Below are 14,769 nucleotides of genomic sequence, written 5' to 3'. Positions count from 1 at the left end.
TAAGAAGTGAGTGTCTCGTGTGGCTTTTTTTTGTTTTTTTGCTTTCCCTGGTATGTAAGTTTGTTGTTTTTTTTTTTTCTTATTATTTTTAGTGACAAAACATAAAGGTACTGAGAAAAGAGAGTCCCCTTCACCAGCACCTAAGCCTAGAAAAGTAGAGTTATCTGAATCGGGTAAGTTTTTGTGCCTTTTTTTTTTTTTTTTTTTTTTGTTAAGATTTTTTGCACATTTCCTCACCCCCTCTGGTTAAAGATTAATTATAGGATATGACTTAGTGGTTAAGAGGTATGACTCTGAAGTGAAGGTTTGAATCCCCAGCTTCCTTACTTTAACTGCTTTTTTAATTATTTAATTTATCTGAGCCTCACTTTTCATCTGAAATGCAGATAACAAGTACTGTCCCGTAGATTTTTTATGATTAACTGGAATAATGCTTATAAAGTCCCTAGTGCTTAGCCTGACCTATAGTAAATAAATTTTGATTACATTTGGTGAACATAGTTAAAATCAACATTTTAAAAATTGGCATTTTTAAGCTTTTTTTGTAAGAAAAAAATATGTCTATAGTTGTATTGCTTGATCCAGTGAGAGAAAGGCATAAGAGACCATTTTCCAATTCAAGTGTGTTACATTTTCTGTATGCACAACTAAAGAAAGGCTTTCTAAATGCATCCATCTTTCAGAAGAAGATAAAGGTGGCAAAATGGCTGCAGCAGATTCTGTGCAGCAGAGACGTCAATACAGACGACAGAACCAGCAGTCTTCATCTGGTATGGACATGGATTCAACTGTTTCCTACCTATATTTCCTAATGAAAAATAACTTCAGATACAAATCTCCATCCATGTAGTGAGTGTACTTAGGAAAAATATATGCCTACATAGAAATCTGTTCAAAGGGAGGAAGTTCCTACTTTTGGTTTTTGTTTTTAAGTCCTTTCTTAACTTTCTTTTAAATTGTTATAAACATAGTAGATCTTTACAGTACGACAGTAAAACAGAACAGGGGTATTAAATTTGGAAAATTCTAATTCTTTTCCCAATCCCTAGTCTTATTCCCAAAAGCTTTTCTTCAGAAATTTTCTGTGCTATGCATAGGGATCTATGGTTTTAAAAAGGCCGCCAAACCCTCCCCCCCCCCAAAAAAAAAACCTCCAAAACTGCATAAGCTCAAAATTTAGATGGTTTTTGTCTCCTTTTTTAGCTTAATATAGATAGATAGATAGATAGATAGATAGATAGCTTTCCTGTTCTTAGATCTAATTTTTTAAATAGCCAAAACTTATTGGCTCTACTGTAATAATTAATATTGCTATATTGTCTAATATTATAATTATATAATCTTTTGAGCCAGTCACCTACTTGGGCATGTAGGTTGTTTTTGTGTACTTTGTAAGTATGTTTGTATATTTGTGAAATAGTAAAGTAAATAATATTTATTATTTAAATAATAATTAATTAGCTCTGTGGGTATTTGTGACTGAATCTAGGTATGCTAGCTTTACTGTTCATTTATAAAATAGATACCAAAGCACTCAGTGGCATTAAGTGCATGAAAAGCCGTAGAGCTTTTGCAGCTCTTTAAAAATGAAGTTAATCATAAAAAGGCTTAAAAGAGCATATAGGTTTTGAGTGGTTTTGGTACTTGGGACTTTGTTTTGTTTTCTTTTTTTAGGGAGAGAGAAAGGAGCACATGAGGGGAGGGGCAGAGGCAGAGGGGGAGAGAATCTTAAGCAGGCTCCATGCCCAACACAGAGCCTGACATGGGACTCAATCTCAAGACTCTGAGATAATGACTTGAGCTGAAATCAAGAGTCAGATGCTTAACCAGCTGAGCCACACAGATGCCCCAGGACTTTATTTTTAAGTATAAGTTTTGATATTTGGGAACAATTATTTTGGGTTAAGGAAACCATATACAAACAGTTGAAGGTTTGGGGGGGTTTTCTTGTTTTTGTTTTTGCTCTTTTGGTTTTTTGGTTTTTTGTTTTGTTTTTTGCTTTGTTTTGTTTTCGCAGTCCCAGACATTTGCTACCAAGCCTGTAGGAAAAGCTTGTCACATAAATTTTTTTGTTTGTGTGATAAATGCTAGGAATGTGGAAAGAAGTTATTCAGACCTTAATAGGACTTTCAGCAGTTTTAAAAGTGCTTAGAGTAACAAGCATCAAGTAATTGCTTGAGATGATTTTTAAGCTTAGTTATTTGGAAAATCGCTAGCTTCTTAAAGGACATTTATGTTTTGTTGGAATGTGCCATGGAGTGACTTATATAAATTACATAATAATGATGGATATTTATGGTCGACTTTTAAGTCATTGCCCATATATTGATGATAACATTTGTTTAGAACTGCTCGCTTGTATACTTGCTTGCTTTCATAAGTGGACTTGCTAACTTAAACACTCCCATCTGCTTAGATTCAGAAAATGTGGGTAGACTCTTAAGCACAGACATAATTTAATTTTTTGTTTGTTGTGTAATTATAGATTCTGGCTCCTCTTCTTCCTCAGAAGATGAGCGACCCAAGAGGTCCCATGTGAAGAATGGTGAGGTAGGCAGGCGGCGGAGACATTCCCCTTCCCGGAGTGCCTCTCCATCACCTCGAAAGCGCCAGAAAGAGACTTCACCTCGGTAATGTCTTTTCAGTAGTCTACACTGGTGTTCTGTAGTCTTGATGAAACTTCTAATTTAAGGGGTGGGCTACAGATTTATTTTAGAAATTGGTTAACTCCTTCATGTCAGGGATTCACAGAAAGAGATGGTCAGATTTGGGAGTGGGGTGGGGACATTTTTTTGGCTTTATTTGGTGGTTATCACTATTAATGAGATCTTGGTTAGTTTTATACCACCATGTCTTAACGTCTGCATGACTAGATCAGTGAAACTATAGCATTAACTTCTGCACATCTTTGAACATTTAAAACAAATATACCCCCATTAGTAATGCTTAACTCCAGTAAAGTAAATTTGGTGAATGGAATTCTTGACCTTTGTTTTTCTCCACTGCTCTCAGGATGCAAATGGGAAAGCGATGGCAATCGCCAGTGACTAAAAGGTTGGTTAGCCACTACTTTGTACATGAGGCTACATGTCAGAGTTTAGGGTTGGGATATGCTGTTTAGGTAACCTGCTCCTATCCCTAGGTATATGGTGGGGATGACTGTGGAGAAGTTCCCCCATTTCAGGTGGCTGTGTTTCTTTGCACATCAAATGAGCGATAAACTTCTACACGGTGTTCATTTTAGAGTACCATTTGAGCTTAGATTTTTGTGCAGTTACAGTACCTGGATATTTTCCAAGAGATAGGATATTAATAGCTCCTTTATTTAGTGGGGAGGAAATTAGTGCTGGCTTTTGGGAAAATCTTTTAAAAAGATGAATGTGAGGATCTGGCCCTGTTCAGTGTTCTCTGTAATAGGAAGGTAGGCTGCATATTTTCATTGAACCTTTTTGATCGAGTGTCTTTGTGACTATAAAACTGTAACATTTCAGAACTTAATCATAAATAGAAATCTCTAATTTAGGCCTATCTCATAAGTGAGAAAACAGGCCCAGAAGTAGTAAAATGAGTTTCCTAGGGTATAAAGTGAAAAGGCTTGATCCCATACCTATGCTGTTGACATTATACCCTTATACTGTCTTTGTTAGTCTTCTGCTTTTGGAGGTTCTCAGCTGCTGCTAAATTTGAGTATTTATCCTTCCTGAAACTATCACATTGTCCTCTTTATAGCTCACTTTTTGAAGCTGTCTTAGGTAGTCTCACTAGTTAGAGTTCTTTTGGAAAGATTGTTTGGAACTAGTCAGCAGTGTTCATGATGGAGCAAAGTTGTGTATTTGTGTTGTGGAATATTTAACAATAAAAAATAAAAACCTTTAAGAAAAAATAAATTCAGATGCTGAGGTATTCTGTTTCCCACTATAGTAACCCCTAGTTTAGCTGCTAGTATAGCAGCTAAAAAGTTGGTTTACAAAATCAGGTTAGTGGTGAGACCCCCATTTCCCCCATTATGGAACTACTTTCTTTTTGGAAAGTGATTCCTCAACAGGGAAATCAACACTGATGTTCACTACCCCGCTCCAGGATGGTTTTGTTTATCCTCTTTAAGAGGGCTTCCAGTTTTAATGAAGTAGGAATTTGTATCAGGTATCTAGGATTTATAGATGAAGAAAGAATTACTGGAATTGTGCTTCAGTATTCTATTTTTAAGAGGGGACATATGGCCTGGCTTTGATTATTTCATATGTAAAGTTTATAATATTTTTCATGTTTTGAGACACTTGTCTTTGGGTATCAAACACTCTAACTTAAAGGATAAAAGGTATGTTAATCATAGTGTAAAAAGGAAATAGTAACACACAAAAAAAAGATAGTTGTCACATCTGTAACTTCTTGTCTTCATTACCAGCGGGGCTAGCAAAGTGGTTGTTCTGAGAGCTCACTGCAGAGATAGCAAGCTGGCTCCTTCTGATAAAACTTGCCTTTTCTGCATACTTGAGGGCTATATCACAATATCACATATTGAGACTTACTGCACCTGGTTCTCACACAATTTGATAGGGAACTTTACTACTCAATTTCTACACATAGTTGAAAGCTTAGCTTGGCGTTATTATTCAGAGTAACTAGAAAATGCTTAGCTTGTTGTTAGATTAAGCAGATGAAATATATTAAGCATTCAGAATTTTGAATAATATAGTTAACAAGCTTGACCTCTTAGAAAATATTGAACTTGGTTTTATGTCACTTTTTTTTTTTTAAGCACATATAGAAACATTGAAATAGATTGATCTCAAAGAAATTAGCTTTTTGTTTTAATCCTTGAAATGTGTACCCTCTCAGTTCAGGTAGAAATTCTGTAGGCTTCAGATCATAGAGCCATGTAGTATCAAGACTCCAGTTTTAAGTGATTATCTCATCTTTCTGGAAGTTCCTTAAGTTAATGTTAGTTGGTTATGGTTTTATATATTCTTTTTGATCATTTGCTCACATAGAAACAGCACATTGAAGGTCATTATTAGAAGGGACTTTTTGGGTACTCTGAGCATTTGGTCTTACAAATGAAGATGAGACCATAAATATCTCCGATCATTAGCGTATTGTAATAGATTCTAATCTCGGTTCAGTTTTTTAGTGAGAATTTCTGATTTGGTTTTGCAAACGGAAATTAGAATATTTTTAAAGAGAAGCCACATAATCAACAGTAATATTTCTTATGCGATTGTATTTACTGATAACATTGGGAGTTATACTTTATATCACTTAATCCTCTTAAGTTTGCACCTATAAACTTTCTCTTTTTTTTCTTTTTAAGTCAAAACCCAAATATCTTTCCCTATTTGAAATCTTAAATCAATACTGTGCTTAATGCTGTCTCTCCAGATCTTATAATTCTGAGATTAACCCTGCTAGTAAAGTGGGTTTTCCTGTATTTTCTTATAATTAGTAGTTCATATCTACGTTTCATTTTGTCCAAAGCTTATCTGTCTTCATAGATTCCCTCTTGTGGTTTACTATTTTAAATATATTACAAGTGACGTCTTAGGCCCCACAAGGCATAAACAATTTGAAATTGAAAATTAAATAATGAAAATAAGTATTAAGTTAAATAGCAAATTTCAGAATTTTCTTTGTTCTGTTAGTAACAGAGCTCTCCTTAGTTTTAAAGGGGAGTCAAGACTAGTAAACTTTAGAAAATAATTCCAGATTTATAGGAACCCTCAATCCTGTGCTGGTCAAGAAATTATAGTATGTGATTACTTTATACATGCAAACTTAGCCAAAAGGTAGCAAACTGGCTTGGTGTATATTTTTAATATATCCCTTTGGAGACTGCTAGTCCAGTTGATATAATTGTATTTTTCATGTTTGTGTTTGTATTGGTTAAGTGTGTAACAGAGCTCAGAATTACAGTTTATCTATGATTGTTTATATTTCAACCATGTTGCTCCCAGTGATAGCTTTAGTGTTCCAGCTTTTAATCTTTTGTCTTTGAGATAGTGTTTTTTGTTAGTAGTAGGCAACTCTTGAGTAGCGGAAACATTTTTAAAAATTGAGGACTTGGAGCAGTTGACACCCAGATTTGGGGCCTTAAGCCATTGGTAACCATTAAAATTTTAAATTTCTGCATTAGAACATGAGTTTTAAAGCAGTTTTTCCTAATAAGGAATCAATCACTTAGAGAGCCTTTTCAGCATACGCCAGCTAGACCATAGTCCAGACCTGGTGAACAAACTCAGATAAGCTTCCTAGATAATTGTGATGTGCATTCCAGTTAAAGAACAATGCCATAGGCAGTGTTTTCAAACTTGTTTCACCTGTGTCATGCTATGTCTATCTCATTACCCAGACTCTGCATATTTATATACTGAAACAAAAATTTAACAAAACAAAAATTTGCCTTTCCCAAAAGTAATATACTGATTTTCTAAAATGCTGGTTCTCAGCCAGAGTCTTGACTAATGGTCTTGAAAGATAGTTGTAAAAACATTATTCTAAGGGATAGAGGAACAGTTGGCTGCACTTTGGGTTAAAAATGATTGAAACTATATCATCTGGATCACTTACTTATAAATGCTACTAACTCCAAATCACCTGTATTTTTTGTGTGTGTGTGTGTGTGTGATTTAGTGGTAGACGGAGGAGGAGTCCTTCCCCACCACCCACCAGAAGGCGACGTTCCCCTTCTCCTGCCCCCCCTCCTCGTAGGCGCAGGTCTCCCACGCCACCACCACGACGAAGGTATTTTATCAGATAAGTGCTAGTTGGAACTAATTGAAGCAACTTTCTTTATGATTAGAATATCTTAGAGTGGCATTGTTCAGCCATTTACAGAATACCACATATTATGTGATTCTGTTAATATGTAAAGTTAGACCACCTAAATCAAAGAGTTAAAAGCAGATAGTAGTGCCTAGGGTCAGGTGGGAATAGGGAGAGTTGTCATAGTTACATGACTGAAAATACTTAAAACCATTGAAATGTACACTTTAAAATGGGTAAATTTTATGGTATGTGAATCACATGTCAACAAAGATGTTAAAAGGTGAAGTCATTCTATTTAGTGATTATAAAGGGAAAAATACTAACTTTACAGTGGAGAATTCCAGCAGATACCTCCTTAACTAAGGAATCATTTAACAGTCGAGAGTACATATTAGCATTATGTAATTCTTGATACCTCCATAGTATTCTTACCAATTATACAGAACCCCAGTCTGATTTTTTAGGAAATACCAGACAAACCCAAATTGAAGGTTATTCTACAAGGTAACTGACAAGTACTCTTTAAAAATGACAATCCTGAAAGACAAAGGAATAGTCACGTATTGGCAGGAACTAAGGACACATGATAACTAAATATAATTCTGATTTTTGGAATGTGGATCAGAAGAGAAACATTAGTGCAAAACCAGGCTTGTATTTTAGTTAATACTAAATTAGTGCTGTGGCTGGCTAATTTCATAGTTTTGATCATTTTTGTTAATGGCTATTGAAGCTGTTAAGTGGCATATCTCTTCTGTTTTTGTAGCTCTTCTATAAATCAAAAGTGATTTCAAAATAAAAGGGAAAAAGATTGTAAGGACATTGTTCAAGTACATTACTAAGCAATATGCTGTTGATGCTCTACATACTTAATCTGTAGTCCTTTAGATGATCTTGCTCGGTAGGTGATGGTATTCCCATTTTTCAGGTGAGGAAATAGAGGTGCACACTACCACATTGACCAAAAAGTAGCCTGTTGTAAAGCTGATTCTAGGCAGTAAAATATTTTGAGCTCAAGGTTTGAACATTTCAGGAACAAATTAGGCAGTTGGAACTGAATGTCATATTCAGGGCTAATTTCTAAAGGCACATTAGGATTACACAAGAATCAAGCATTAAGTAAATCGAAGGTCAGCTTGGACTTCTGTCGGGATGCATTCTGCCTAGAAGATAGACTTCCACTGAAAAGTGGCTTTCTTTGAGACACAAAATCCAAGTCTCTCCTTGGCAGGGTGGGGTAGGTATAGATAGATCTTTTAAAATGTATGCAAGTGAACTTATAGTCCAAATGCCAGTTCAAGAGAGCACCACATAGGAGAGCTCTTTTTTTAAAAAAGATTTTTCTTACTTGAGAGAGCACGAGTGGGGGTAGAGGAGAGAAGCAGACTCCCCACTGAGCAGGGAGCCCCACATTGGGCTCAATCCAAGACCCCAAGATCATGACCTGAGCTACAGGCAGAATGCTTATTAACCAACTAAGCACCCAGGTGCCCCCAGGAGAGCTCTTTAAAGCATAGACTTCCTAAGTTTCCTGTAATAGAGTCCTGCTAATGTAGCCACCTAGCTCTTACATAATAATGGGTGTTCACAGTTTATGCATGATTTTCTTCTCAGAAAAAACTCATTAAATTGGTTCCATATGGATTATATTAAGTGACTTTTGACAAACTAGAATTCAGTCTGGAAACTTCAGATTTCTCCATTATGCAGAATGTCCTGTTTCTTAGTCATCTAGGATAAACAAATCCACTAAGTGATTTCTTTTCCTTTACATGAGGATAAAGGCATAGCATTTCCAGTTAAAATTCTGCTGTCTTTGCCTGGTGCTTAACACAGTGTTGCCATAACTGCTGGTTAGGTTTCTGTGCATTCTGTTGCCTTATTCTTTTGGACCTTAATGGTGTTTTTTTCCTAGAACTCCTTCTCCTCCCCCCCGCCGGCGCTCACCGTCCCCAAGAAGATACTCTCCTCCGATACAGAGGAGATACTCTCCTTCTCCACCTCCAAAGAGAAGAACGGCTTCTCCCCCTCCCCCTCCTAAACGAAGGGCATCACCATCTCCACCACCAAAGCGTCGGGTCTCCCATTCTCCACCTCCCAAACAAAGAAGCTCCCCAGTCACCAAGAGACGTTCGCCTTCATTATCATCAAAGCATAGGAAAGGGTCTTCCCCGAGCCGGTCTACCCGGGAGCCCCGGTCACCACAACCAAACAAAAGGCATTCGCCCTCACCACGGCCTCGAGCTCCTCAGACCTCCTCAAGTCCTCCACCTGTTCGAAGAGGAGCATCATCATCACCCCAAAGAAGGCAGTCCCCTTCTCCAAGTACTAGGCCCATTAGGAGAGTCTCCAGGACTCCGGAACCCAAAAAGACAAAAAAGTAAAAATATTTTATGCTTTTTTTGGGTAGGAACACTAACTTGCATAGCTCTTTATGTTTGGAAGCTTTTTCCCCCCTTTACTGAGAAATTACAGAAAAGAATAAGCTGGGAATACAGGCTTTTAAGGCAGCTTAAAGGTACTATACGCAGATCCATTTTCTCTTTTCAGGATAGTTCCTCATGGGACAAACTAAATGCCATAGGACTCCATATTTGGTTCCTAGGGGTATCAGGGGAATGTGCTTCCAAAACTAAACTCTGAAATAATGCATAGAACATTTCTTGGATGTCTGTGTAAGGCTGGTAAAAGTTGTCTTAAGTACAAGGAACTGGCATTATTAATTTCATCTAGGAAAAATTGTTAACAGAATGGACAGAGGATTATGGGGCTTAAACTGCTAAGAGATTAAGACCATACAAATTTGATATGTGTGTTAGTAGAATCAACTAGCAAACTAATAGTAAAATGTAAAGTTTGTGACTTGGTTATATAATGGTGGTTGGTTATTTTCTCTTAGGAAAAACCTTTGCTCTTGGATACTAAATGTTTTGTTCTTTCCCTCTGTTTCTAGGGCTGCCTCACCAAGCCCTCAGTCTGTAAGGAGGGTTTCATCCTCTCGATCTGTCTCAGGATCTCCTGAGCCAGCAGCTAAAAAACCCCCAGCACCTCAATCCCCTGTCCAGTCTCAGTCCCCCTCTACCAACTGGTCACCAGCGGTACCGGTCAAAAAGGCTAAAAGCCCAACACCGAGCCCATCTCCGGCAAGGGTATGTGTTTGCCCTATTTTGGACACCCTTTATAATTGTATGTGGTCACTAGGAAGCAAAGACAAGTTAAAGTTATTACTTTTTTGCGACGCAGGGCAGCATTATTTTCTGTAGTTCAGCTGGACTTCAGGGAAGTATGAAATTAAGTGGTGGTGGTTACACCACAGTCCATGCTTCATATTCCACCCACCCACTAATTGACATCATGTCTGATACTTTTAAATTCTGTCATCTTGGTGGTTAAAATTGGGCTATATTGAAAATCTAGAATAACAAAAGAGTTAACCATGAATCTGTTATATAGGGGAAAATAGCTTAGTATTTTTTGTTGTTTCTATAGCATTTGACATACTGGATACTGAAGATCACAAAATCAATAAAACTTTCAAAATTAGATCATGTGTGTTAGTATGATTCCATGTTTATGAAGGAAAACATATTACAAAAGAAGTACCAAATGTTTATAGTGATTATATGTGAGAAGGGGAAGTAATGAGTAATCTTAATTTTTCTTTACGTGTAGTGCCCTTTTTCTATTTCTAATATATTAGAAATAATATATTTCTACAAAAAATGAACCTGGCAACCTGTAAAATACTAGCTGAAGTGGAAAGTACAGTATTGTCTGGTTTAGTCTTAACCTCTGGCAAGTTGCATAAATAAGGGACACCTGGGTGGCTCAGCAGTTGAGCGCCTGCCTTTGGCCCAGGGTGTGCTTCTGGAGTCCAGGGATCGAGTCCCACATCGGGCTCCCGGCATGGAGCCTGCTTCTCCCTCTGCCTGTGTCTCTGCCTCTCTCTGTGTGTGTCTCTCATGAATAAATAAATAAAATCTTTAATTAAAAAAAAAAGTTGCATAAATAAGAATAACACTTGTTTTTACCTTGTGAAGTTTAAATGTCATTGGGATATTAAAGTATTGGAGTTTAAACTATATTTTCCCCTCTATGAATCATTAATCTGATCTTGAATAGGTTTCTTTATTGTATGAAGTCAGTAGTTAGATGTCCATGTCATCAGTCGGGTTGCCTGAATTACTTTACAAAGTAATTGAATGGATTGAGGAATTTTAAGTAACTGCTTAGAAATGTGAAATTTGAGAATTACAGATGGAATTCAATTACAGCAGAATTGCCCTTTGCATAATTTTGGCATTAACAGTTGGACCCTTGAATAGCATTGAGCGGGGCCACTTACACATGGAAGTTTTTGGTGAATACAGTACAGCACTATAAATGTGTTTTTTCTTCCTTATACTTTTTTTTTTCCTTATACTTAATGTTTTTTTCTGCAGTTTATTTTATTGTAAGAATATGGCATAAAATGTACATAACGCACAAAATATGTGTTCAGTGACTGTTTATGTTACCCATAAGGCTTCTGGTCTATGTACAGACTGAGGGCTTGTTACATACAAGTTTTCAACTGCATGGAGAGTTGTTGCCTCTAATCCCCCATGTTGTTCAGCGGTCAATGGTTATGCATTAAGGAACAAACACTTTCCATTCTAGAGCCAGGAGAAGCCGTAACAGTGGCTGGAGATGGGGCATTCACATGAGTGTGTGTTTAGAATGATAACTGTACTTACTAAAAGCCTGCCACCTGTTAGGCTAGTATTGTGGGCAGTTTACAGATAGACCCCGACAGCTTTATTGGGGACTGCTGTACCCATTTAGGTTTACAGAGGGAGCTTAGAAAAATATTTGTCTGAGGTCAAATGGTGAACAGGTTCAGGAGCCAGAATTCACCTGAAGTCTAGCTGAGTTCAGAGACTTCTCTTTTGCACATGTTGCTTTCCCTATATTTGGAGGTAGCTTGGGATCCTGGACACCTGACTGGCCTCTCATGGTTGGGAAATTTGGTTTAATGTGGGGGAGATCAGAAAGGTCCTTCAGGGTCCATTCTTTTTTTTTTTTTTTTTTTAACTTTTATTTATTTATGAGAGAGAGAGAGGCAGAGACATAGGCAGAGGGAGAAGCAGGCTCCATGCAAGGAGCCCAATGTGGGACTTGATCCCAGATCCCAGGATCACACCCTGAGCCAAAGGCAGACGCTCGACCACTGAGCCACCCAGGCATCCCCATTCTGACTCTTAAAATCTGTGAAGAGCATCTTTACTTGCAATGTGGTTTTCATACTTTTCTTGGCAGGGATTGCCCTTGGGCTCCCCCTCCCCCAAAGCCTTGGGGACTCCTGAGATTTGTCCATTTAGTTATTCCCTTAAGAAAGTAAAATGTTTAGTTGGACATTGTAATCTGATGTAATCTGATGTAATCTGATGTTATTGTTGGGATTTTTCTGGATTTCTAGAACTCAGACCCAGAAGGAGGTGGAAAGAAAAAGAAGAAAAAGAAGGACAAGAAACACAAAAAGGATAAGAAGCACAAGAAGCACAAAAAACACAAGAAGGAAAAGGCCATGGCAGCAGCCGCTGCAGCAGCTGTCACTCCCACGGCCCCTGCGGCCCCCACGACCACATCAGCACAGGAGGAACCGGAGGCAGAGCCCGAGCCTAAGAAGGTACGTGTGTGTCTTAGACTTCTACAGATCACTTGGTCACTTGTTGAGGAGAAAAGAATTTTTTTTACAATAATAGCTACTCGGCTGTTAGCTAACTCTTCTGATCTATCCTCATTCTTGATCTACCAAGACGAAGGAGAAGAATATGAATGGCTGCCAAATGCTTACTGTATATTTTTAAAAAATAACTTCTTTAAGATATAATTAACGTGCCATTCACATTAAAAGGCACTCAAGGGTGCCTGGCTGGCTCAGTAGAGCACACAACTCTTAATCTCAGGGTTTCAGGGTTGTGAGTTCAAGCCCTGTGTTGGGTATAGAGATTACTTAAATAAAAGTAAAATTTAAAAAGAAAGTATATGATTTAGGGGTTTTTAGTATATTCATAGAGTTGTGCAGCTGATTGAGGGGGTTTTAGTGTATTAGAGTTGTGCAGTCACTACCATGATGTGGTTCTGCCCTTGCACCCTGCACCTCTCTGCCAGTGTGTCAGACTCACCAGTGTGACCCCTCTGGTTTTAGGAGACGGAGAGTGAGCCTGAAGACAACCTCGACGACTTAGAGAAGCACCTGCGTGAAAAGGCACTGAGGTCGATGCGGAAGGCTCAAGTGTCCCCACAGTCTTAGGCGGGAATGTGTGTCACGATGTACATTTTATTTGGTTTGTACGCAATTCAATTTCAAAATTGCTAAAATGTGTTTGAGCTTTAGACTATAACATTTGTTGTAATAATTGCTAGGTTGAAGTTCACCATGTAAAAAAAAAAAGGGGCATGGATTTACATTGCAAAAGGTGTCCACAGTGTATTAGTGACATTCTTTCATTGACAGCTGACATAAATTCATTTAGAGTGAAATATTTTAAGCCAAAAAAAAAATCCTCTTTTTAAAAAAGGGGGTTTCAATATTGTTGGCATTTTTATGGTTTCTTTAAAGGCCTTGGCTATTCCCAGAGGTTTTCCTTTCTTGTCATTTTTTTTTTCTTTATTTTTTTCTCATTTGAGTCTTAGCACCCATTTAAGTTATGATGCTTCCAACCTTGTATGGTTTGCAAGCTTGCCCAGAAATAAGACCACTGTTGAACTACCACAAAGTATAAATGAATATTTTAATGCCACAATCTTTCCTGTTGCCTGTGGAGTCTCTGCTGAAATGAATCAGGATTCGAGCTCTAGGACGAGATGGAAAATGAAAGCATGTTGTTTGCCAGGACACTGTGGGTTTATATTGATGTGTAACAAGTTGATTTGGAACACTGGAATTCATTCTATTCTGTTGTGTTTTTTTGTAAAGGCAATTAACTAGTCCCAGGAAGGATCCTTCAGTTATATAAAAGTTTGTTTTATGAAATGTCATGGCTCCATTCATAATTTTGTCTTGTTCTTCCAATTGGTATATACAACTTTCAGAGCTCTCGTATTTGGAAGGCTGGAAGGGCCCAGACTTTGAAATAGTGTCTTGTTTTCACTGTTTTTGTTTTTTTGTTTTTTTGTTTTTTTTTTTTTAAACTAAAGCTATATAAAGCTTGTGGATTAAACAGAATAAATTTCTAAATTTAAAAATGTTGGCCACTCACTTTTACTTAACCGTCTCAATACTGCAGGAACCCACTTTTTTTTTTTTTTTTTTAATAGAAATCTTAGTTAAGCCTATGTTTTTACCCCCTTGGCACCTTTGGCACACTGAGGATTGGGCAAGGGAAATAAATGGTGAAATTATTTTTCCGTCTTTATTTTAATAATGAGTGCAGTAAGTGCTGTGAAGGCAAAGTGTGTGGTGAGATGGGAACACCTATGCTAGACAGGGCAAAGTCAGCGAGGCGCTCCAACAGAGTAGTATCTGCGTACAGCCGGAGAGGCAGAAGGAGCCTGGCACATTCCAGGAAGTGCAGGAAGGCCAAAGGAGTGACTGGAACAACCTCCCTCTTGGGGTCTGTGTATTTAGTGACAAGTGAGTCATTTTTGCACTTCAGATTTAGCAGAGCAAAGTGACTTGAAACTTGGAGTTGGTTTGTAGAAGGTAAACTAGCAACATAACGAAGTTAGAAGGGAATTTTTGACACTGTGGATCTAAGCTGAGTGACACATGGGCCGTTAATGTGATTGATTTCTGGTAGTCGAAACTAAAAGAAAATGTCTACACATCTTAACTACAGAAAGACTTAGTGGGAGTGTTTACCTGAAGGACATGGACATAGAAGGGGCTCTTTTTACAGGTGGGTTTTTAGGATGATTTGTAAGGCGGCAAAACTTAAATGAAGCTGCTCTGTAGTGAACTAAGGTAGTCTGTGATTGGTAACAGCACCTTACCTGTGTGCTACAACCAAGTCTTCAAGATCT

General features: G+C 37.7%; 1 protein-coding gene across 48 annotated transcripts in view; it reads left to right on the top strand.

The window, feature by feature from the left end:
- Positions 1-13,992, top strand: part of SRRM1 (serine and arginine repetitive matrix 1) — a 31,681-nt gene extending 17,689 nt beyond the window's left edge. For 19 of the 48 annotated variants that reach the window (XM_072750731.1, XM_072750734.1, XM_072750749.1 and 16 more), the window contains 9 exons: positions 93-173; positions 684-770; positions 2,486-2,630; positions 3,013-3,054; positions 6,628-6,738; positions 8,678-9,142; positions 9,716-9,911; positions 12,221-12,430; positions 12,953-13,992. In XM_072750731.1, the coding sequence (XP_072606832.1) occupies positions 93-173; positions 684-770; positions 2,486-2,630; positions 3,013-3,054; positions 6,628-6,738; positions 8,678-9,142; positions 9,716-9,911; positions 12,221-12,430; positions 12,953-13,057 (1,442 nt within the window). In that variant the 3' untranslated portion in view covers positions 13,058-13,992. The remainder of the gene's footprint in view (positions 1-92; positions 174-683; positions 771-2,485; positions 2,631-3,012; positions 3,055-6,627; positions 6,739-8,677; positions 9,143-9,715; positions 9,912-12,220; positions 12,431-12,952) is intronic. The other 29 variants (XM_072750733.1, XM_072750729.1, XM_072750727.1 and 26 more) reach the window with 3 other exon arrangements.
- The last annotated feature ends 777 nt before the right edge of the window (positions 13,993-14,769 follow it).

This window comes from Vulpes vulpes, chromosome 2 (genome assembly GCF_048418805.1).
Source record: "Vulpes vulpes isolate BD-2025 chromosome 2, VulVul3, whole genome shotgun sequence".
In the NCBI taxonomy this organism is placed as follows: Eukaryota; Metazoa; Chordata; class Mammalia; order Carnivora; family Canidae; genus Vulpes; species Vulpes vulpes.
This window is presented reverse-complemented; position numbering and strand designations above follow the sequence as displayed.